The 23,279-nt window shown below is 42.1% G+C and overlaps 1 protein-coding gene across 1 annotated transcript in view; it reads right to left on the bottom strand.

The window, feature by feature from the left end:
- Positions 1–23,279, bottom strand: part of VILL (villin like) — a 147,969-nt gene that overhangs the window by 35,444 nt on the left and 89,246 nt on the right. The window contains exons 4-11 of the mRNA XM_030197890.1: positions 19,049–19,255; positions 15,025–15,133; positions 12,632–12,742; positions 9,625–9,824; positions 9,256–9,334; positions 5,870–5,968; positions 3,881–4,034; positions 461–561 (exon numbers count right to left, since the gene is read on the bottom strand). Coding sequence (XP_030053750.1) covers positions 461–561; positions 3,881–4,034; positions 5,870–5,968; positions 9,256–9,334; positions 9,625–9,824; positions 12,632–12,742; positions 15,025–15,133; positions 19,049–19,255 — 1,060 coding nt within the window. The remainder of the gene's footprint in view (positions 1–460; positions 562–3,880; positions 4,035–5,869; positions 5,969–9,255; positions 9,335–9,624; positions 9,825–12,631; positions 12,743–15,024; positions 15,134–19,048; positions 19,256–23,279) is intronic.

The raw sequence follows: 23,279 nt of genomic DNA, 5'->3' as shown, positions 1-23,279 counted from the left end.
CCAATTAGTAGCTAAAGTAACAGCTACTGGCAGCCAGTGGCGTAACCACAAGTGGACCTGGGTGGGCTGGGGCCCACCCATTTAGAGCTCAGGCTCACCCATGTGGCACACGTTTAGCGGTAGCTGGTGGGGATCCCAAGCTCGGTCAGCTGAAGACTTCCCCCTGATGGTAACGAAAACGCTACTCTCCACGATACTGGCATGCTCTGTTTTCAGTACATGCCTGCTGCAGACTGCCAAGGTGGAAAGAAGCATTTCCCCGCCAGCTGAGGTATTTTTTTGGGTGGTGGTTGGGACGGGGGAGGACACTTGGTGCCCACCCACGTCTTGCCTAGGCCCACCCAAAATCTGTTGTCTGGCTACGCCCCTGCTGGCAGCTCCCAAGGGCATAAGAACATAACTGTCATACTGAATGAGACTTAACAGTTTCCAAGCTTGTGTTTCTGAAGAGTTCACTCACCTCCACTTTCCCAGAAGCATCATCCACCATTCTCTGCTCAGCTGCCAGCTCCGGTCTGGCATATAACTGTGTGACATCAAACTTTTCTTGAACTACTTTGGCTGTAATACATAACCACAGCAGGTAATACATGTCACATATCTTCCTCCTTCTGTTTTTACTCCACCAGTGACATACATTTTTCACTCCTGGATGAAGCCCTCTCTTAGTGCCTTTTCCCAACCTGCTTCTCTGTGGCACTGGGCTACACCTGCATCCAGCTGCTCATGTAAAACCTGTCCACAATTTCAGCCCTTTATTTCTGTGGCTCCCCAGCCAATGTCCATCATTTTATAAGTTTCCTCTTCAACTTAGGTCCTTTCCTTCAATATTAGACTCTGTATAAGTGTAGGGGTTAACCATCAAGCCATCTCTCCTCCCATCCTTTGATCAGTTTTCCCTGTACATCTTTATCTATCACATTACACAGAAAACACTTTCTATTCTTGTATATAACTGTAGTATACAGCTGCCAGAGGTTTTTAAAACTTTGATGGCATGGATTATGAAGAATGTTTATCTGATATTTATGAGAACACTCAGAGGGAAAACTGCTATCTACCTCTAGGGATCAGGTGGCCTTATTATGGAGTAAATTGCACTAGGAACGAGCAATTACATTCCCTAGTGTAAAGATGTTCCAATTCAGAGAGCAAAGGTGCAGTGTCTGTGGTCTGCCAGTAGGTGGGAGAACAGAGCCACTGTAGGAAATCTTTCAGTTCTAACTTTCCAACTGAGAAGGAAAGATGTAATGGGCACCTTCTCTTGTGAGAAGGGAAGGAGTGGAGAATTCTACTACTACTTAACATTTCTAGAGGGCTACTAGGGTTACGCAGCGCTGTACAGTTTAACAAAGAAGGACAGTCCCTGCTCAAAGGAGCTTACAATCTAAAGGACGAAATGCCAAGTTGCGGCAGTCTAGATTTCCTGAAAAGAGGTATAGTAGTTAGGTGCCGAAGGCGACATTGAAGAGGTGGGCTTTGAGCAAGGATTTGAAGATGGGCAGGGAGGGGGCCTGGCGTATGGGCTCAGGGAGTTTATTCCAAGCATGGGGTGAGGCGAGGCAGAAAGGGCGGAGCCTGGAGTTGGCGGTGGTGGAGAAGGGTACTGAAAGGAGTGATTTGTCTTGAGAGCGGAGGTTACGGGTAGGAACGTAAGGGGAGATGAGGGTAGAGAGGTAAGGAGGGGTTGCAGATTGGGTGCATTTGTAGGTTAGCAGGAGAAGCTTGAACTGTATGCGGTACCTGATCAAAAGCCAGTGAAGTGACTTGAGGAGAGGGGTGATATGAGTATATCGGTCCAGGCGGAAGATAAGACGTGCAGCAGAGTTCTGAACGGATTGAAGGGGGGATAGATGGCTAAGTGGGAGGCCAGTGAGGAGTAGGTTGCAGTAGTCAAGGCGAGAGGTAATGAGAGAGTGGATGAGAGTTCGGGTGGTGTGCTCAGAGAGGAAAGGGCGAATTTTGCTGATGTTATAGAGGAGGAAGCGACAGGTCTTGGCTATCTGCTGGATATGCGCAGAGAAGGAGAGGTAGGAAGTTGCTTGAATGGAAAAAGTATGCGGCCTGCAGTTCTACCTTGATGAAATGGAGAGAGAGAACCTGTACAGTAAAAGGAAGGTTCCTAAATCATGAGAGAGATCATTGACAGGACAGATATAGTAACCTTGGAAATCCAGAGCAAAGGAATCCTGAGACAGTACTCTACAGAAGAAAATGAGTCAGAAGGAGCTACTTCAATAGACCTCCTCCTCAGAAAGAAACCTATAGAGAGGGCCCAAATGGAAAGTCTTATGAAGCAGTGAGATATGGAGGTCAGTGTAAGATGTAAGAAAGACCATCTCAGTCTGAAAGTTTATCATGTTTAAAGGAGACTCTAGTTGTAAATTAAAACCTCCAAAAAAGAGTGATAAAAATGAAAATAAGGAGTAGAACCTTTTCCTAGCCCCAAAAGGCTTAGCCCTTTACGTATAAGGGAGGAAAAAGGAGATGACTTATTTTCCAAAGTAACTTCTTCAACGTGTTCAGAGTCAGTGCATGGGTGATAGTCACCTTCAGCATTACTCCTCCATTAACTTTCAGGCCCCTAGTCTGCAGCCCTTCTAAAATTTTGATAATTAAACTCAACAATCATGATCACCTATAAAAATGCAGAGTAAAGCATGTGCTGATGTTTTTTGTGGGTTGTGTGGCTGGCAGGACCTATTGTTTTGCTTTGACTGCAGCTCCTTTTGCTGCCCCCAAGAAGCTGCTGCCCTAGGCGATCACCTTGTCTTGCCTTTGGGCAGCAGGACGGCCCTCTTTGTGTTGTAATTTATCATGTCAACTTAAGAAAGTGCAGAAGTGTAACAAGACTGTCTTTTAAAAATATTTTCATGTGGCATTTTCTTGAAAATATTGTGAATTGGGAACCACATGTACTATGTCCTGTGTTGGATTTGGCAAGAAATGAAAGGAATTGTGCAGAGAGTAAAAGGATAAATGGTTATGGATTTGAGAGTATTTTATTTCCCTGGAGAGCTCTCCACTCTCCCACCCCAGGACACAAGAACCCCACTATTATAAATTCTTTCTTGTGTGAACAATGAGCCAAACTGTATCAAATCATTACACTAAATTTTCCATGGAAAAAAAAAGACCAGTCATAGTAAGAGGGTTTTATTGCGCTTTTATATTCAGAGTTATGCATTGATAAGGCAACTTCGAAAAGCTAAATGGGCCGCTCTGCATGTTGGTAAAAGTGAGAGCATTGTTTCGTCATATGTGAGCTTTTGCCTGCATTGAGCAGAGGCGTTTCTGGGACATTTCCAAGTTTATTAAAATTTGATATACCGCTCAAGTAGAAATCTAGGCTATCTCCTGGATAGAGGGAATGACCAAAACGTTCTGAGAAGAGGAACTAAGTTATGTGGATGTCATGATAGATCAACATTTCAGAATAGAAGATACAATTGGCATTACATTAAGAATATTGAAGGCATAGTAGATTATGCAGACAAGATATTCGAACGTTTTTCAGAGTAAAGATGCAGTTGGTATTATGTAAAGAGATAAGCAATAAGGTATAGGGAGAAAACAGTCAGAGTTTCAAGTAAGGTGATGGTGTATTTCAGTTCCTATTATGGGTCCTTATGGTATGCCTTATTGAAGAGGTAGGCTTTCAGTGATTTACGAAAGTTGATTAGGTTGTGTATTAGTTGTGTATTTGCATTTCTTTAGATGCCTCACTAAGATAAGAAAATATCCAGAAACATCAATGTTGAGAAACCTATAGCAATAATTGCACACATAAAGGTACATTAATACAATCCATATTTAAAAATGCTTTTATAGCTGTAAAGTTTACTTAGAAATGTGAATGAAGTTAAGGTATTTGTCTCACCAATCTTGCCAATGCTGTGTGTCTTGCCGATGCCTTGAGTTTCTTCTGCATCTCGCCAATTCCGGAAGAGCTGCTTAAACATGGCTGACTCGGCCCCATCATTCACTACTTCAACATTTGTGGTTGCAGGGTAACCCTTAGCTTGGATGAACCCCTGAAGAAATCCCAACGTTACTTCAGTCAGGTTATGTTAGCTCTATGCATGGCCGAAGCAGAGGCTGAATTGTAATAGTTTTGATAAGCTTTGCTCTCTATTCAGTGCAATTACAAATAAGGATTTGCATGCCTAAAATAATCAGCTCAGTATAAAAATATTTGTTTTGTGACAATGGAAATGGTTTGTTTTTGCTGATATTAAAAATCTTGCTCTACTTTTTTGCTGTTATATTCTTTAAAAATATTTGGACTCTTTTATCAAACTTGAATATAAGCGCAGAGGGCAGTATTTTTGTCTACGATTTGTGAGGGTGTGGGTGTTTCTGAAGAAGGTACATAAGGAATGTGATTAAATATAGTAACATAGTAGATGATGGCAGCGAAAGACCTGTACGTCCATCCAATCTGCCCAACAAGATAAACTCATATGTGCTACTTTATGTGTATACCTGACCTTGATTTGTATCTACGATTTTCAAGGCACAGACCGTAGAAGTCTGCCCAGCACTAGCCCCGCCTCCCAACCACTAGCCCCGCCTCCCACCACCGGCTCTGCCACTCAATCTCCACTAAGCTTCTGAGGATCCCTTCCTTCTTAACAGGATTCCTTTATGTTTATCCCATGCATTTTTGAATTCCGTTACCGTTTTCATCTCCACCACCTCCTGCGGGAGGGCATTCCAAGCATCCACCACTCTCTCCGTGAAAAAATACTTCCTGACAGTTTTCTTGAGACTGCCCCCCTTCAATCTCATTTCATGTCCTCTAGTTCTACCGCCTTCCCATCTCCAGAAAAGGTTCATTTGCGGATTAATACCTTTCAGATATTTGAACGTCTGTATCATATCACCCCTGTTTCTCCTTTCCTCCAGGGTATACATGTTCAGGTCAGCAAGTCTCTCCTCATATATCTTGTAACGCAAATCCCATACCATTTTTGTAACTGATTTTAACAAGATGTTTAATTGTTAAGATAATTCGTATTGATTGTGAATAAAACATTAAAGATGAATAATGGGAGCCAAATCTGATGTAGGAAATCCAGTGGTCCTTTTACTAAGCTATGGGGAAAAGGGTCCTGCGGTAGCAGCAAGGGCCATTTTTCCCACTTGACAGGGCCATTCTTACTGCAGCGGGTAAAAAGACCCCCCCCCCAAAAATGGCCATGTGACAAGATAACTCTTACCACGTGGCCATGCGGCAGGGAGCACTGGCCACCACCCACCGAGGTGGCAGTAAGGGCTAGAAAAAATTGGCGTGCCGGAAATGGTGCACGCGTTGGGCCTGCGGTAGTATCGATTTGGCATGCTGTAAGACTGCATTACAATGAATTTAATTCATTAAACAGAGAAAGCATTGCTTAGAAAAGGCTCCTTTTTATATACTCTAATAGAGAAGGTATTTAATGCTAAGATTACATGCACTCTGCATTTCTTGTGCCCTAACAGCATGTTTTTGTCCTCTCTTCTACATGGGACAGATAAGAACGATGCATCGGAGCTGTTTGAAGTTGCAGTCTTAAGAACTGTTGATAGTTGAACACAGGAGAGCCAACTTTTCAAAATGATTGGGGGGAGGGGGGAGGTGCTAAACTCAAAACAAATTGCCCCTCACTGGACACAGCGAAGGAGTTTTCTCGAGCACCCAGAGCACCCATGGAGCTGGCTCCTATGGTTGAACACCTTTTGACTGCACTTTTCGTTTTGCCCTTGCTCATGTTATGGCAGACTGAAGTCAGGATGGCCATGAACTACAGTATAGCTGATTAGAAAAATGTGACATCATGAGGGCATGAGCATAGCCATTTTTGTGTATTACACGCTACACGCTTACCACAGCTCTGCTAAAAGCAGCTCTCTTTTCTTCCTTGGTAGAACATTTTCCTCTCCATACGTAGATTTTGACACCACCTTGGTCCAGTATATGGCAGTCCTGAATAGTGAGACAGTATAGACAAAGGTAAGAAACCTCTCTCAGGAGAGAACATGTTTAAATGGCTGAGGATGGTTGGAGCCCTGGCATCAAGCAGAACCCTGACAACCATTCCAAATCCACATTCACATTCCATTTTAGCACAGTGTTTTTGACTAACTACGATTCTTGTCACTTGGCATAAAGACAGGGATGAGATTGATAGTGAAACACAGGGTAACCTGTATAGAGTGGCTGTTCAGTCCATGAGGTGTTACTTACGGGGCCCTTTTACTAAGCCGCGTTAGGGCTACACACGCAAAATCAGCACTACCGCTGAGCTAGTGCGGGCGCCCGGCGGTAATTCTGAAGTTTGCATGCACTGTTTCCCGAGGTAAAAAATAATTTTCTATTTTCTACCATGGGGGGCATTCCCGGCAATAATCAGCAGCTCAGCTACATTGCCGCACGATGTAAACAGGTGCTGTTAAGGGCTCAGGCAGTAAATAGCCGCACGCTACTTTTCATATTAATTCATGGCCATTTTCTGCCCCATTAAAAAAAAGGCCTTGTTCCCAGCAGTGGTAAAAAATGGCCTAGCATGCACCAATTTCATGCATCTAAACTAGCACAGGCCACATTTTACCGCAGCTTAGTAAAAGGTCCCCTATATGCTTTTCTTTCTTCTGGTCTAATTATGTCAAGCAGATGTTTCAAGGAGATGTCTTCTGAGTATGGCTTGGGCAATCCTTCAAAATATACATATGTCTTCTATTTTAGAACTGCAATGCACTATATTGTGGAAAATTTCCTCATCAGATGTTACACTTGCTTTAAGTCTTGAATATCATGGAGCAGAGTACTATTGGAGTGAACAAATTAATTTCCCTGATGCAGTTGGAAGTGAAACATAGCGCTATGTTGGACTGACTTGCTGTGTGACTGAGAGATCTTATAGCAATCCTATGAATAAGATGAGGCTATGCACAAGATAAGTGAGATTTTATAAAAACATGATAATATTTGATTGACTGTGGAACATTGATGATTATATTTGCAAATCAAGTAAAAAACATTTACCTATGAGGAATGCTGGTGTTTGATTGAAATACACCGTTTTGGTGAATATCCTGTGAATATATCTATCTTCTAATGGTCCACCCAAAAATTTAGGGGTCCTTTTATTAAGGTGCTTAGGCAACTAAGTGCATACAACGCGTGTCAGATTGAAACTACCGCCCGGCTACTGCGTGCCAAGTGTGGTAATTTCATTTTTGATGCGTGTCCAAAACACGTGGTAGAAATTTTCTACTGCATGAAGCTTACCCGGCTGTAATCGGCAGTGTACACATGCTGATGATTACCACCCGGTTAATACGTGAGACCTTACCGCTAAGTCAATGGGTGGCGCTAAAGTCTCAGGCCGAAAATGGATGCATGCTGGTTTTAATTTTGCCGCACGTCCATTTTTGGCCACAGAAAAAAAGGCATTTTTTTGCAGGCGTGCTGAAAAATGGACCTGCGCAGGCCATTTTTCGTCGTGCCTTAGTAAAAGGGCCCCTTATTTATTTATTCTTTGAGAACTATATCTAATGGATTGTAATCTTTGATATTTTCTAATTTGGAAATATAGGACTACATCTTTTGTACACAATTAAGTCTTGTTTGGGCAGGGGGTTTTGAGGAGGACTTCAGAACAGTGGAAAAACTACTTACCTCACTGGTGTTCAAAATTAATCTCTTTGCAAAAAGATTGTGTTTTGGAGAATGGTTCATTAATCAGTTCCCTGCACACATGTGAATTCCAAAACCCACCACTGTATGTGTACGTGGTGCACATATACGAGCAGGTAGTGGTGGTGCTACTTACAGATCCAAATCCCCTAGTGATGCTCTTTTTTTGGAACACGTTTTTTGCTAAAATGGTTGTTTTGGCTGTATCCAGAGCCAAATATGCATGCTTCTCTGGCAGTCCTATAAGTATTTTAGAAAACACTGTATTCAGTGAGCCTTTTTTGAAATTCTGGGAGCCCCCGAATATCGGCCATTAGGCCCCACACATAACTGGCCAGGAGCTGTTTCTGGCTGCTGAAATCACTTTGAATATCGACCCCTGAGAGTTTCATTAGAAGAAGCCAAGATCCATATTACCACAGAATAACTGATCAATCTGAAGAAAGATGATCTTTTCTGTAAAGACTAAGAAAAAAGCAGGATGGCTTAAGATCTCACTGAAGTGGGAAATACAACACCCTATGTTGACTGTGGTGGTGGCCTAGTATCAGATGACTTTCCTGAAGGATTTTAGTTCACTGGGAAACTATAAGCATGAGAAGAGATAAAGCTAATTGTTTGTAAAAGCCTTTTAAACTTTGTAGGGCAATATGATTACTGTAAAATGGAGTGGATTAATTCACACTGGGTTGTATGGTAATGAGAAATTGTTTTTTTTTTTCTGTTTGTTGCTATAGGAATCTCATTTTGTGTAAGGAAGTACTGTAGAAGTGTAAGCGTTTCCTGGAGGCCTGATGCCTGCAGCTGAATTCAGATTTCGGTCAGCTTATTTCTAGATCAATGGCATAGCCTGGGGGGGGGGGGGGGGGGGGGGGGGGGGGGGGGGGGCTTGGGGGCCTGGTCCCCTTTTCAAACTACACTACCCTAAATGGCTGGTGGGAATGTCCAAACCCCACCAGCTGAAGAGCTCCACGGCCAAAACCTCCCATGGTGTAAGAAAGTTGGCAGCATGCTTTCCAGCTGCCGATGCCGGCACTCCTCATGCTTCATGCATGAACTGAGCATGCAATGATAAATGCCGGTTTCGACGCCTGGAAAGCACCGGGGGGGGGGGGGGGGGGGGGGGTGTTGGGTTGCAGAGTTCTTTGGCTGGCGGTGTTAGGGCATCCCTGCCAGCAAAGGTAAAATATTTAATGGGGGAGGAGAGAGCAGAGAGGAATGTGTGGTGCCCTCAAAATGGGCTGCTGGCCTACGCCCCTGTTCTGGACTGAAGTTAGTCTGAAGTCAGATACATCTGAGCCTTACACGAAGTGGGAGTGCATCGGAGTAAAATTCTTCATATTTGCTGTAGGGTGTTGCATGTATTGCAATTCTATAAGTAAAACAGCCAAACTTGGAGTGCAGTGCTAGTGTGGCTTGCAGAAAAGAAGGGATCTGTTTCCTTGAAGCCTGTGTAAGAAACCATTCTTACCCTTGGTCTACTCAACAACTAGTAGACTAGCTCAGTCATTCTCATACTCTCAGGGGAACAGGGCTACTCATACATGATCTCTGCATTTTGATCCTCACATTACCTCATGAAGTAGGAGATCCTGTGTGAGGGGTTTTATGGCTGTTTCTTGAACTACCAAATCACCTTCTTTTTCATACACACTATGAGACAAAAAAAGGAAGAGTATTATAAAGTGGTTCAAACAGAGAAAGTATGCAAAATACAAAGGAGAATAATAAGCAGTGAAACACTAATGGGCCCTTTCACAAAGCTGCGCCGAAAAGTGGCCTGTACTATTTTTAGCACGTGGGTTTCCTGCAAGCGTTGTTGTAAAATGGTCCCATTAATGGCCAAGTGCCAATTTCCCAATTAGCTTGTGCCCATTAGCAGGTGAGCCCTTACTGCCATCTGTTTACTAACTCTGTGCTCAAAGGGTAAATCACAGACTCACTGGTAAAGCCGGACATTTGCCTTTTGGAGCTCATCTGCTTTCTCATCTGGAGTGGCTGGTTTCAGATCTCCTCTCCTCTCTCCTAGCACAGCTGTCACGATCTGCATCAGATCTGGGGAGTCTTTCTCATTGTCAATGACACCAATTTGAGCTCGGCCACCTCTCTCGCCATCCCGGATGCTCTGGGCTAGACAGCAGGCCTGTGAAAAAATAGGTTGGAGGCAGTGTTTCGAAAGGAACTTTACCATTTCTTAAAAATATGATCCAAGCTGCAAAGAGCAACTACTGACAGTTGTAGAAGGATGCTAGTGGGGTCAACTGTAGGGTGATACTACAGGGAAAAGCCGAGAAGGATGCTCCTGGAGGCAGTTATAGGGAATGTTGCTGGAGGAGATAGGAAGGTGCTACTAATGGCAATGGTTAAGGATGTAGATGACAGCAAATGTCAGGGATGCTGTTGATGGCAGCTAGAAGCATGCTGGGAGAACCATGGCCAACGAACCACCCTCTCTGCTCTGTTATCATTTAGTTATGCCTAGAAGTGAGCTTTCCTTTGCAGTTGCAGGAAGACTGTTTGGACCAGTGGTGTAGCCACAGGTGGGCCTGGGTGGGCCAGGGCCAACCCACTTTGGACTCACGCCCATCCAAAATTGTGAAACTCTTGCTGTGGCTGGTTGGGATCCCCAAACCTTGCCAGCTGAAGATTTTCTCTTCTTGGGCAGCCAGCAGCACTTTCCTTGAGCTGACGCTGAGACCAGCCCTTCTGCACATCCTCAGTTTTCACACATGTAAAAGCACTGAGCATGCACGGTCGGTCGGCAGCAGCTTCAGTTTGAGGCAAGTGCTGCCGGCTGCCATTTGGAAGAGTGCTGGCTACTCGAGGAGGAGGAGGAAATCTTCAGCTGGCAGGGTTTGGGTATCCCCGTCAGCTCAAGTATTTAATATTTGGGGTTTGTGGGCAAGGAGGAGTGGGGAGAGGAGCAAACCAGAGGGGAGCCGGGGGGGGGGGGGGCGAATTCCATGCCCATCCACCTTAGGCTCAGGCCCACCCAAAATTGCCCATCTGGCTACGCCCCTGGTTTGGACCGTTGCTCCAGAAAGGTGTCAGTCAAATCTGAATAGGGAGAGGTCTATTCTGAGAAAGTGGCCCAATAGCATTGAAGCTTAAGATTCTAGAGGGAAGTATACAACTCTGCGTTAAGGAAGGAGTCTTGTCTCTTCCTCCTGGAGGCGATTCAGAAAAGAGCATGTAGTTGAGCAGCAGGTGGGCTACTCCACTCTGGGATCCATCCAAGCCTTGGCTTCCTACTCTAGTGGCTAAGGAGAAGAAGCAGCAAGCACAGGGATTGCCAGCCTGATCATCTCCTGTCCCCTGGTGCAGACTGAGAGGAGAGAGGTCTGTTCCAGAAAGACTGAACTAATCAGGAGTTGTCAGTTTGATCCAGAGCTGTCCCCTGAGACACCTATAACCCAGGGGCCCACATTTATGCATTCATTATATAAATAAATGTTTTAAATCCTAGCAGATTTGTGCATATGTGCACACGTACTTGTGTAAGTGCTAGCAGGGTGCCTAAGTGCTTTCCTGCAAATACTTGCTTAAGTTAGTACATACGTACAAGGGGATGTAAACAGGGGACGAGCATGGGTGGGACTTAGCACACCAATTGTTCTGCCTCTTTTTGTATGGAGGCAGGTTGTTTGATGTTATGTATATATGTTAAACAATGTCTGTAACAGATCAAATTGCCTGTACCTTTAAATAAGGTTGTGCCCTTGAACTACAAATCCCTGTAATCCTGTAGTTCCCTGTGATAGGCTCTTTCAGAGCACATGTCCAGCTCTCTGTGTATTTTAGGACCTTTTCTATTGACCTGCCTTGTTCTCTATCCATGCTGTGCTAGTTGCCCCCCCTTCTCTCCTCTTTGGGTCTGTAAGAGTTAGTCTGCAGCATACCTCCCCTGTGAACTGAATCTGCCTATGTTGTATTTTGCTGTTTGACGTGGGATAGCAAGATTGAAATAAACTTGAAACTTGTACTCATAAATGGCACTGAAACTTTGGCACCGGAAAATATTGGAAAAGAGTGCTATTCTATAAATGGCACTTCGGGCAAACCATCGTTTGTAGAATAGCACTTAAAGCCCATTTCCATGCCAAACGTTGTGTGCCAGTATTTAGGCCAGTTTAAACCTGGTATAAATGCTGACGCCCAACATTGGGCATTTTGGCACAGAAATAAGGGCTATTTTATAACCCCACACACAACTTTTAGGAACGCCCCTGCCACTCTCCTGGCCACACCTCTTTTTGAGTTGCACGCTAGGGGATTTAGGCATGTAGGGTTATAGAATAGGGCACAGGGTGATGCATGTGCAAATTTCAATTTTTGCCAATTAACTACAATAATTGATTGCTAACATCAACTAATTGCAATTAATTGGCTCATAAGCTAATTTGCATGTGGATTTCAGTGCCAAAATCTTGGTGCCGTACATAGAATCTGGAGGTAAATATGAAAATTTTCATACAAGATTCTAGAATGAGAGGCAAATATACCACCCAGTTAAAGAATTCTTTCCTAAATCAGCCACTATCAAATCTGAATAGCCTTCATACCAGTGACCTTCAGCCACTCAAACATATTTCTAGCTATTTGGAATGTCTGATACACTCTTGTATTCTGCAGCTACCTTACAGTTCAGTGCGGATAACATATAGTACAGAGTTCATACAATATCTGATTTGACATAGAATGTGGTCTGGTTTTACTTCGTCCCATGCAAACGCTATTTTAATAGAACTATACAAATTGCATATAGTTTTTGCTTAGCACTCTGTTCAGTTACTCCCTTTTCCCTATTTTGTTTTATTGAAAACATCCCATTTGCGGTTGGTCAAGTGTGCAATAAACTTCCCCTCAGTCATCCATCAGTGCTGCTCTTTGGATGCAGGGAATCTTTTAAGTGAAAAACAAATAGCATATAATGATCTTTGCAATACTGACACGTATTCTTTCTGACTTGTTGCTTTCCAGACCGTTCCACTGAATAATCAGTTTTCCAAGATCAAGCAAGAAGACGTCACCGCTGTTGAAACTGTTCCATGAAAGCTCAACCTACGGCACACCATGAAACAAGTTTGTTAATACACGCAGCACGTACGGCTCCAGTACTGCTCAGATCAGAAACATTCCAATGGAAAAGCAGTGGCTTTGTTTTTTTCCGTCGCTCACAATTACCTAGGCATTCCCAGTTAGTATATGACTTTTTCTATGGAAGGTTTCAGGATTACTAACTAGTACTAAGTGTACCCCAAAAAGACAATTTTTGTTTCATATAAAATAAACACTGGCAATTTAAGAAAAAAAAGGGCAACGCATTCATCTTGATTCCTCTACAGGAGATGAGTTAAAACATTTATACAATTGGGACTCATAAACCCAACCACCAAAGGTGAGTATAATCTCCACAGACCACCAAGGTGAATTAGAAGAGCAAAGAGCCAGGACTGGAACAAAGGATGTATGTGAAGCTATTTATAAATCTTAACCCCCTTATTCACCTGGTCAATACCAATGCTTTAATCATTCCCATAATAAATGTGACTCTGTAATTCAGGGCTGGTGTTAGTCATGCAGGGGTCCAAGGCTGAAAATTGGGAGGGGGCCCTAAAGCTCACCTGCAGGCTGTGCCTCCTTCAGCTTGAGGCAGGCTTGGAGCCCCTGTGGTATAGGGCCCAGGGCAATTGTCCTTTTCACACCCCTTAACACTGGCCTAGCCTTAAAAGCTTATTTGTCCTGATTGTAAGCTCTATGTAGCAGGGACTGTCTCATCTGTTTTGTGTATAGCGCTACATACGCCTAGTAGCACTATAGAAATGATAAATAGAATAACACCAAGACAAAACAAATATAGAGAACTGTGTTGGCTTTATTAACATACAAATCTCATAAAAGGTTCAACATGGCCATGTTTTGACATCTTACCTGCAGGGGTCATGAAAATGTAACTATATGAAGCCACCATAAAGAACTATCACCCAATCACACTGTCTGGCTGTTGCATAGTAGAATAAACCAATGAAAGCTGTCACTTCATTCAGAATGTGGCATTCTCACTAGTGATTTTATATATTTAAAAACATTGAAATATATAAAACAACTGATCCAGGCAAGGTGCCAGAACATGCCTACGTTAGGTCTTTTATGATATTTATATATTAATAAAGCTTTAATCCAGTTCTATTTATTTATTTATTTATTTATTTATTTATTCTAGGTACAACCCTTGGTCCTGGTCCTGGCATTTTGCTGTTCTAGTGCACTCATACATCTAGCCTCGGGGAGAATCTCTATAGACTTATTCCCTCATGCGTGATCCCAACTATCATCTTTATTTTATATATTAGGCCTAATTTTATAACAAGGTGTTTATGTGAGAAGTCTATACAGGTGCCTGTTTTAAAAAGACAGCATGAATGTCTATGTGTCAGACTCCCAGAACCAGCTTCAGTAGTGTACAAATATCGACACACACGGTTACACCTTTTCTGAAGCAGGTACACTCATGTATTTTATAAAATATGCATGCACATTGCAACTCTGTCTCTGCTCTGTACAAACTATACTCTGGGAATGCATACAAGCAGCAAGTTTATAAACGCGCTACCATGTAACTGCTCATACATAGATGTGCTAGTACAATGGGGTAATTCTATAAAATGCCTTTTGTGTGTTTAAAAGGGCCTTTACATGTGGAAAAATCTGTGTAAAATTACTGCCGTTATGGGGGGAATTCTATAATTGGCACAGAAAAAAGAGCTATTCTATAAGCCATGCTTACGGTTAGGCGCGGTTTATAGAACAACGCTTAGGCGCTGGGGTCACATGTAAATTTAAGCATGGCCATTTGCACCAACAAAAGCATGGTGCAAAATGACTGAGCCTAAATTTATGCACGGTTCCCCAATTACATGTGTAACGTAAAACCATGCCTACACTCTGTCCTGAAATACCCATGCCCTCCCATTTTCATGACTCTATTTTGAGTTGCACGTAAAATTTAGGCATGGATCCCGTGCCTAAATTTACACGTCTACATAATAATTAAATCTAATTAGTGCCAATAATTGCTTGTCAAAAAGCCAATTATTGGCATTAATTGGCTTATTATTCAATTAAATTCCACACACAAATTGGGAGCGCACCCAAATTTGCATGTGGAAGTTTTGGCAGCTTTTATAGAATCAGGAGTTATGAATGTCTTCCACCTACACATAGGGCAACACAAACGCAAATTCAACATTGAGAACTTCATGGTCTATATACTATACCAGTTAACCTATAGTGAAACCCTTGTAAAATGTCAGAATAGCCAGTACTGGCTGAGGTCTGCCCACCTCTGTGGCTGAGACGTTCTTCTTCCCCTTGACGTGAAGGAGACGTCTGATGTTGTACATGTTTGTCTCCACGTGTTTGAATCCTGAAGCTAGCCCTCCTTTCTTGTAGCTGTCAAGTATGAAGGAATAGAAAGGGTTTAGAACCACCCTGCCGACCATCATATTTGCTACTCTATCACTTCAATCTATATGCCTTCAGAAGAAGATGTCTGAGTTGTGTTAAGAGGAAGGAGTAGGAGGAGAAAAAATTGTGCTCACTGTAAAGAAGAGAGTCCTTTATAAAGAGACACGGACACCTTACGAAGGACATGACCTTTGAAAATTACTACTACTACTATTTAGCATTTCTATAGCGCTACAAGGCGTACGCAGCGCTGCACAAACATAGAAGAAAGATAGTCCCTGCTCAAAGAGCTTACAATCTAATAGACAAAAAATAAAGTAAGCAAATCAAATCAATTAATGTGAACGGGAAGGAAGAGAGGAGGGTAGGTGGAGGCGAGTGGTTACAAGTGTTACGAGGCAAAAGCAAATTCATTGGTGATATGGCAGAATATCAAATGAAATAAATGGCGATTCTTTTTTCAAAAAGTGCATGACAGCATACTATTTACTGAATTATGTGACAGAAAAACACATGAAAATTTCTCAGTTTCAAAGGTGGACAGACACTGTAAGCTGCTTCTACCTCCAGGTCAATAATGTGTATTTCCCTAGTCTTGCGCTGACCTCACTGAAAAGGAAGGCAGAGGCCTAAAAAGGCTTTCTTTTCATAGTACTCACTTTCCAAATAAATATAGCAAAATAGTTCAACTGTTGTAAATACAGTTTTAAGACACTGTCTTCTATTTCAGTTGCCTCAACGTAAGATTTATTTAAAGATATTACCATGCATGAGGTTTCAGGACCATACAGAGTCATTCTTTGGACAGAGCTTCAGATTTTGTATTCATAAAATTATTCTTCGGTTTTTTGTTTTTTTAAATTTCAAATGTATTATCTAATCACCATTTCAGTGTAATTTTATAACTATGTAGGCATTTTAAAAAGTATGGTGGCAATGTTCTGAGATACTGCTACTGCATAAAGATCTGCAAATCATTTATCTGCTTCTCTTTATGCCAGATATTATGTTACCCTATCCATTTATGTGGAATTACTGAGTATGCAGCTCCCAAACAATTATCTGTTTGAGTTAGTATTGTGCAGTCCTGCTAAATGGATAAAGTTGTCCAGATAGCAGTACAATATGCCACTATTCATGTAACATTTGTCCCCTCTCCTAAAATGCCTTTAATCCCACCCCCTTCAAAACACATAATTATTGGCTGTGGTGCTATAAAAGTTTGAAGGGTCCAAATGGCGAAACCTAATTCTCAAGGAAATAAGAGGTATTAACAGTTATCTACTATTTTGTAAAAAACTAAAAACATAGGGTTAGATTCTGTCATATCTAAAAAAACAATTATGCCTAGGCATATTCTATAAACTATGCCTAACTTTAGGCACAGTCTTTAGCAGGGCCGGTCTTAGGCAGAGGCGACCAAGGCGGACGCATAGGGCCCCGCGCCTAAGGGGGCCCCGCTCTGCCTCCGCTCCGACCTCCGCTCGCCTCGGATGACCGTCCGCATCATTCATGATGATCCCGTGGCTCGGCCACTCCACTTCTGGGGAGGGGAGGTTTCATGATAGCATTGTGCTTATTATTTCAATCAGTTTTTGTACAGTTTAGCTTCATTTGTCTTTATTTGAAATTTCATAAATAAAAAAAAATTCTAAAAATGGAAAATCTTATCAATGGGGTGGAGCTAGGGTAGGGCGGAGCTAGGGCAGGGCTAGGATGGGGCCCCACCAAATTGGTCTGCACAGGGCCCCGCACTTGCTAAGACCGGCCCTGGTCTTTAGAATATGCCTAAACTAGGCGTAGTTTATAGAATACACCCAGTGCCTGTTTCCTCTGTCTAGATTTAGTTGCGGCCATTTCACTAATGAAAACTTAATGTAAATGCCGAAGCCTAAATTATATGCAGACTAGGCATATTCTATAACCGGTATGTAAATTCTAGGAACACCCATGCAATGCCTATGCCCTTCCCATGGCCACACCCCCTTTTCAGATCTTCATTTTAGAATTTACGTGCATCACTTTATAGAATACGCTTAGAAAGTTGTGTGCATAAATTCTAATTAATGCCAATTAGTGTTGATAACTGCTTGTTAAGTTTGATTACTGGTGCAGATTAGCTTGTTAACCTAATTAAATAGCGTGCGTAAATCCAGAATACGACTGGATTTATGTCCACAATTTAGATTGTGCTATAGAGAATCTAGGGGTTATCTTCTAAAGAAATTTTTTAATTAATAAAGAGTTCAAGAAACTGAGGTTATATCTTTGTGAATAGAGGAGTGTGGTAGCCGTGTTAGTCCACTCTTAAGGTTATCAATAGAAATCAAACAAAATAAAACATGGAAAAGAAATAAGATGATACCTTTTTTATTGGACATAACATAATACATTTCTTGATTAGCTTTCAAAGGTTGCCCTTCTTCGTCAGATTGGAAATAAGGAAGTGTTGGTAGATGACAGTATATATAAGTGAAACATCAAAGCATTTCAGTGACAGTCTAACAGGATGGGGGTGGCACAAAATGCATTAGCCAGATTGTTAACAAAGACTCATCCACCCGACTCTTCCTGTCTCTCACCTATCCACCCCCATCCTGTTAGACTGTCACTGAAATGCTTTGATGTTTCACTTATATATATACTGTCATCTACCAACACTTGCTTATTTCCGATCTGACGAAGAAGGGCAACCTTTGAAAGCTAATCAAGAAATGTATTAAGTTATGTCCAATAAAAAGGTATATCTTATTTTCTTTTCCATGTTTTATTTTGTTTGATTTCTATTGATAATCTTTGTGAATGAAATCTTATTGTTAAATGTAAGCTATATAGAAACTTTATGAATATAATCCTGTTTGTGAACTGTAAGCCACATTGAACTGAAATTAATGTTTGGATAATGTGGGATATAACACCTTATTCAACCATAATACCACTTTGTATTTGTTCTTTACCGGCTTGGCGAACGCCTACGGTACTATGTAAGCTACATTGAGCCTGCAAATAGGTGAGAAAATGTGGGATCCAAATGTAACAAATAAATAAAATAAATAAATAAGCTGTAAGCACACAAAAGCTGATGGCGTAAATCTCCTTGGTCTTTGCTTCCAGTTCTTCAGGGTCACCAGCAGGTGAGGTTTTCAGGATACATTTAACGAATGTGTATGAGAAAGATCTGCATACAGTGGAGGCATGCAATCTCTCTCATGCATATTCATTAAAGGTATCTTGTAAACCGGTGATATAGCCATGAATGTTTCCTTTACCCCTGATGACTACTAAATATTATATTTCACTGTACTGTAGGAATAGCATTAACACCATATCTATGTTATTGAATGATTTAATGCATGCCTATTAGGTGTTTCATTGGTATTATGCTGACATTGTGTTATATCTATGTTATTTGAATGTTCTTCCATGTTGTCTATTATGGTATCATTTGTAGTGTACTGACATTTATCATATGATTGTTCTAAAGTGTATATTTCTGATACTGAATCATGTTAGTTCTATTACTAGGTTTCGATTTTTTTCGTTTCCATTCTATTAGATTGTAAGCTCTTTGAGCAGGGACTGTCTTTCTTCTATGTTTCTGCAGCGCTGCATACGCCTTGTAGCGCTATAGAAATGCTAAATAGTAGTAGTAGTAGATTGTATTTATGCTTATATTTGATCATAATACTATTGTTATGCTATCAACAACATTGCAAGTTTTATGTTAAACTGTACCTGTTGTACACCACCTTGGGTAAATCTCTTCAAAAATGTGGTTAATAAATCCCAATAAATATTCTTTGAAACTTCATACGGCATAATGTGCACCCTTCAAGCCCATGTGTAAGCGTTCTTAAGCCTTTCCATGAAACCATGCTGCTTTTGCACACATTAACTCACATGATTCCACTTTTAAAGTAGCTTTTAAATGTTTCTGATTCATGGCCCTGCACCTCACGATGCTGGATAGGGTTTCCCCCTAAGGTCTCGTCCAACTGTGAAGTGTAGATGGCAGCAGCACCCTGTTCATCCTGAGAGGAGTCTTTTCCAATCCAGTAGTGGATATCTGAGATGAAGCCTGATGGCATCTGTTTATTCTGGAAAATACAGAAACAAAAATAATGAGGTTAGACAGAATGCATGCAAGGACAGTGATAGGTTGTTGTAAGGGGGGAGGGTTTCATGCACCGTTCCCCTTTCTTGGTTCTCCACAACATTTACATTTTGTGTCCCGACTTATCACTTCTTCTAGGTTTTTGTAGTTGAAGCAGAACTGTTTTTCTGTATCCTGAGATACCACTTTTCATCCCTCTCAGAATTTAATTAGCTGTAGACACTTCAGCAGAACAAAAGCTTCAGCTATGGTCTTGCAACATCACCAACAGCAAATACATCCAACTTCTGAAGGGCGATTGTGGTACATAGGGAGGCATGGGATGAAAAGTGAGAGGAGTGAGAGGAACAGGGATTAGACATGGAAGATGAGTGGAGTGGGCGAGGGAGGGTAGACAATATTGGGGGAAAAAGAGTTAAGATAAACAGAAAATGAAAAGATGAAGGGAGCTACGGGAAATAAAGAGGACTAATAAAAGAAAAAAAGAGTACATGAAATGATGAAAATGAATTCAGCACAGGAAATGAGTGATAGATTAATTGAATAATTAATAAGAAAGGAGAGAAAGCTGAAAAGAAAATCTAGAAAGACATGAAAGATATCATAGGAGAGATCATCCAGGTTTCCACTAAATATTTCCATACTCACTCATACTGGTTGCTTCTCTAACTGTACCTAGCTCAATGAGTTTGGGGTGAATGGCTCAGTGTAGACTTGGTTCTTAGTTTTTGTGAAAATGTTCTTATATGGTTAAGTGGCAGGAAAGATTCCTATTTGTTGTCTAAGTTGTGGGGTTGTTAAGGGCAGACTAGGTGGTTACCTAGGGCAGTAGCTGCAGTCAAAGGATAAAAAAGGTCCCAACAGCCATACAAACTGAGAGGCCCTCTTACTAAAGGGTTGGCACGCAGTAACAGGTTTGCCGTGTGCCAATCCGGCAATATCACTGGAGCCCGGTGGTAGTTCCCACCCCCCAGAGAACGTGGAGGAGTAGCCTAGTGGTTAGTGCAGTGGACTTTGATCCTGGGGGACTGAGTTCAATTCCCACTGCAGCTCCTTGTGACTCTGGGCAAGTCACTTAACCCTCTGATGCCCCTGGTACAAAATAAGTACCTGAATATATGTAAACTGCTTTAAATGTAGTTGCAAAAACCTCAGAAAGGTGGTATATCAAGTCCCATTTCCCTTCCCTTCCCATTTCCAGCACTACAGAAATATTTCTATTTTTGTAGCGTTCGTGGTTACCAGGCAGTAATCAGGCAGTGCTATCCGGTTAACACCGGGTTAGAGTGGGAGCCCTTACCGCCACCTCAATGGGAGTTGGTAAGTGCTCCCACTCCAAAATGGCTGCGCAGCAAGCGCTTTACTTCCTGCACGGCCATTTTCTTTTCCTGCAGTAAAAGGGGGCCTTAGCGCATGTCAAAAACACATGCTGACACTAGCACAGACCCCCTTTTACCGCAGCTTAGTAAACGAACCCCTCAAAGCGCCATCAGTACATACTTTAGCCTGCATGTTGTGGAAAATAATTAAAAACATTTTTAAAATTGAACTCACTTGATATACCGCACATCACACAAATTATGCACCACTAGCCAGGTTACCAATGATAAAAGATTAAAAAGAAAGGAAAGAAGGTGAGAATTTTAAAAAGGATGAAATGGCAGGTGGTTGTGGAAGAGGGTCAGTTCAGAAAGACTGATGGAAGAGCCAGGTTTGGATTCCTTTTTTTGAACTTAGGGAGGGATGGTTCTTGCCTGAGTTCAAGTGGGAGTGAGTTCCAGAGGTAAGGAGCTGCATAAGATGATCACGATTGGGAAGACGATCATGTGGTAAGGACTCCCGCAATAACCCAGCGGTAACTGAGCAGTGTGCGGCACTGCCCGATTACCGCCAGTTAAGTTCCAGCGCTACAAAAATAGGACCTAATTTTATAGCGCCTTAAATGGTGCACATAAGGGGTGGGAACAGGCTGGAAGTAGTTCCAGATTGGCTTATGGCAAGGCCGCAGTGGGCTTACCGCTGCTTAGTAAAAGGGCCCGTTTATTATGTGAAAGTGCTCATTTTGTGGTATCTGTAGCAGCTTGGGAAAACACAGACATAGGTTGTGTGTGCCCGCCCTATTGATATTTTGGATGTTCATACTTGTAAAGCGGGCGCTCTTGCTGCACATAGCTGGTACACACCCATTCCTGCATGTATTTTAGGAAAGGCTCTATGTCGGCAGATCTTTTTCTAAAATAGTAGTGGAAATTGACATGTGCTGACCTGGATATCTTGGTCTCTATTTTTGCATTTTATCTAAAACGGAGCTTTCTATTTGTAGTTTGAGAATTATTGTTGTCACTGATTTTAGCATGAAACAGCAGGTGAGGAAAGCTTAGATAATGCCTTTTTGCATCTTAGAAGAGAATCCAAGGAGTAGGATAGATAGGCTCTTCCAAAAAAAAAAAAAAAAAACAACGAGGGACAAGCTAGTTCAGAAAAGTGATGTTTATTGAAACAAACTCAAACGACGAGTCATTTGAGTTTGTTTCAATAAACATCACTTTTCTGAACTAGCGTCTCCCTCGGTTTTTTTGAACAGTCTATTTACCCTACTCCTTGGATTCTCTCCTACTGACGTATGAAGGGATTTTTATGTTTGTTTAGTATTTTCTATACCGCCATTGGCAAGCATCACAGCAGTTTATAATTACAAATAAGTTACATCTCACAGTGGAAAAGAACAACAGTCAAGAAAGTGGAGGAGTGGCCTAGTGGTTAGGGTGGTGGACTTTGTTCCTGAGGAACTGAGTTCGGTTCCCACTTCAGGCACAGGCAGCTCCTTGTGACTCTGGGCAAGTCACTTAACCCTCCATTGCCCCAGGTACAAATAAGTACCTGTATATACTATGTAAACCCCACAGAAAGGCAGCATATCAAGTCCCAGTTCCCTTTCCCTATTGCAGATTCTACATGGAATGTTGCTACTATTGGAGATTCTACATGGAATGTTAATGTTGCTATTCCACTAGCAACATTCCACGTAGAAGCCTGCCCTTGCAGCCGCGCAGGCTTCTGTTTCTGTGAGTCTGACGTCCTGCAGGACGTCAGACTCACAGAAACAGAAGCCTGCGCGGCTGCAAGGGCAGGCAGGCTTCTATGTGGACTGTTGCTAGTGGAGGAATAGCCTAGTGGTTAGGGTGGTGGACTTTGGTCCTGGGGAACTGAGTTCAATTCCCACTTCAGGCACAGGCATCTCCTTGTAACTCTGGGCAAGTCACTTAACCCTCCATTGCCCCATGTAAGCCACATTGAGCCTGCCATGAGTGGGAAAGCGCGGGGTACAAATGTAACAAATAAAATAATACAAGAAAAGAGCGTCTGCACCCAAGAAATTAGTATCCCAAGCCCTGGCCAAAAACCCAACCGATAACCCCCTAATTCTATAAAAGTTGCCAAAACCTGCGTGGAAATGGAAGGGTCATGGACGTAATAGGGGTGTTCCTAACATTAACGTGCGTTATTATAGTATAATGAGGATATGCATTTAAAGTAGCCACATACATTTGCACCATGTTTCAGTTGGTGCAAACGGCCATGCGTAAAGTTAGGCGCGATTCCCAGGTGTAAGCACTATTCTATGAATCGCTCCTAACTTTAAGAGCGGCTTTTAGAATAGTGCTTTTTTCAGTGCTAACTTTTTTTTTTGGCACCACATTTTTAATCTAGCCTTAAATACCAAGCAACTAAGCCTCATTACAGGCCTAGGAAAAGCAATAGGATTTTAAACCTGCTTTGAATTTTGAGAAGGAAGATTCATGGCACAGATATGTTGGAATAGAATTCCAGAATAGTGGCATCATGCAGAAAAAAAGCTGAGTGGCATGTACAATCAAAACACGCTCAAGAAAGATGAAGATTAGAAAGTAGTTATCGTCTTGCAAATGAAGGATGTTTGCAGGGGCATAGAGGATCCGCATAGTGGAAAGGTGCTCTGGCTAACCAGTATGGAAACCTCTGTGAAGAAGAATTAAA

The sequence above is a fragment of the Microcaecilia unicolor genome, chromosome 1, assembly GCF_901765095.1.
Source record: "Microcaecilia unicolor chromosome 1, aMicUni1.1, whole genome shotgun sequence".
Taxonomy (NCBI): domain Eukaryota; kingdom Metazoa; phylum Chordata; class Amphibia; order Gymnophiona; family Siphonopidae; genus Microcaecilia; species Microcaecilia unicolor.
The sequence above is the reverse complement of the archived record's forward strand: the minus strand, read 5'-3'. Positions and strand labels throughout refer to the sequence as shown.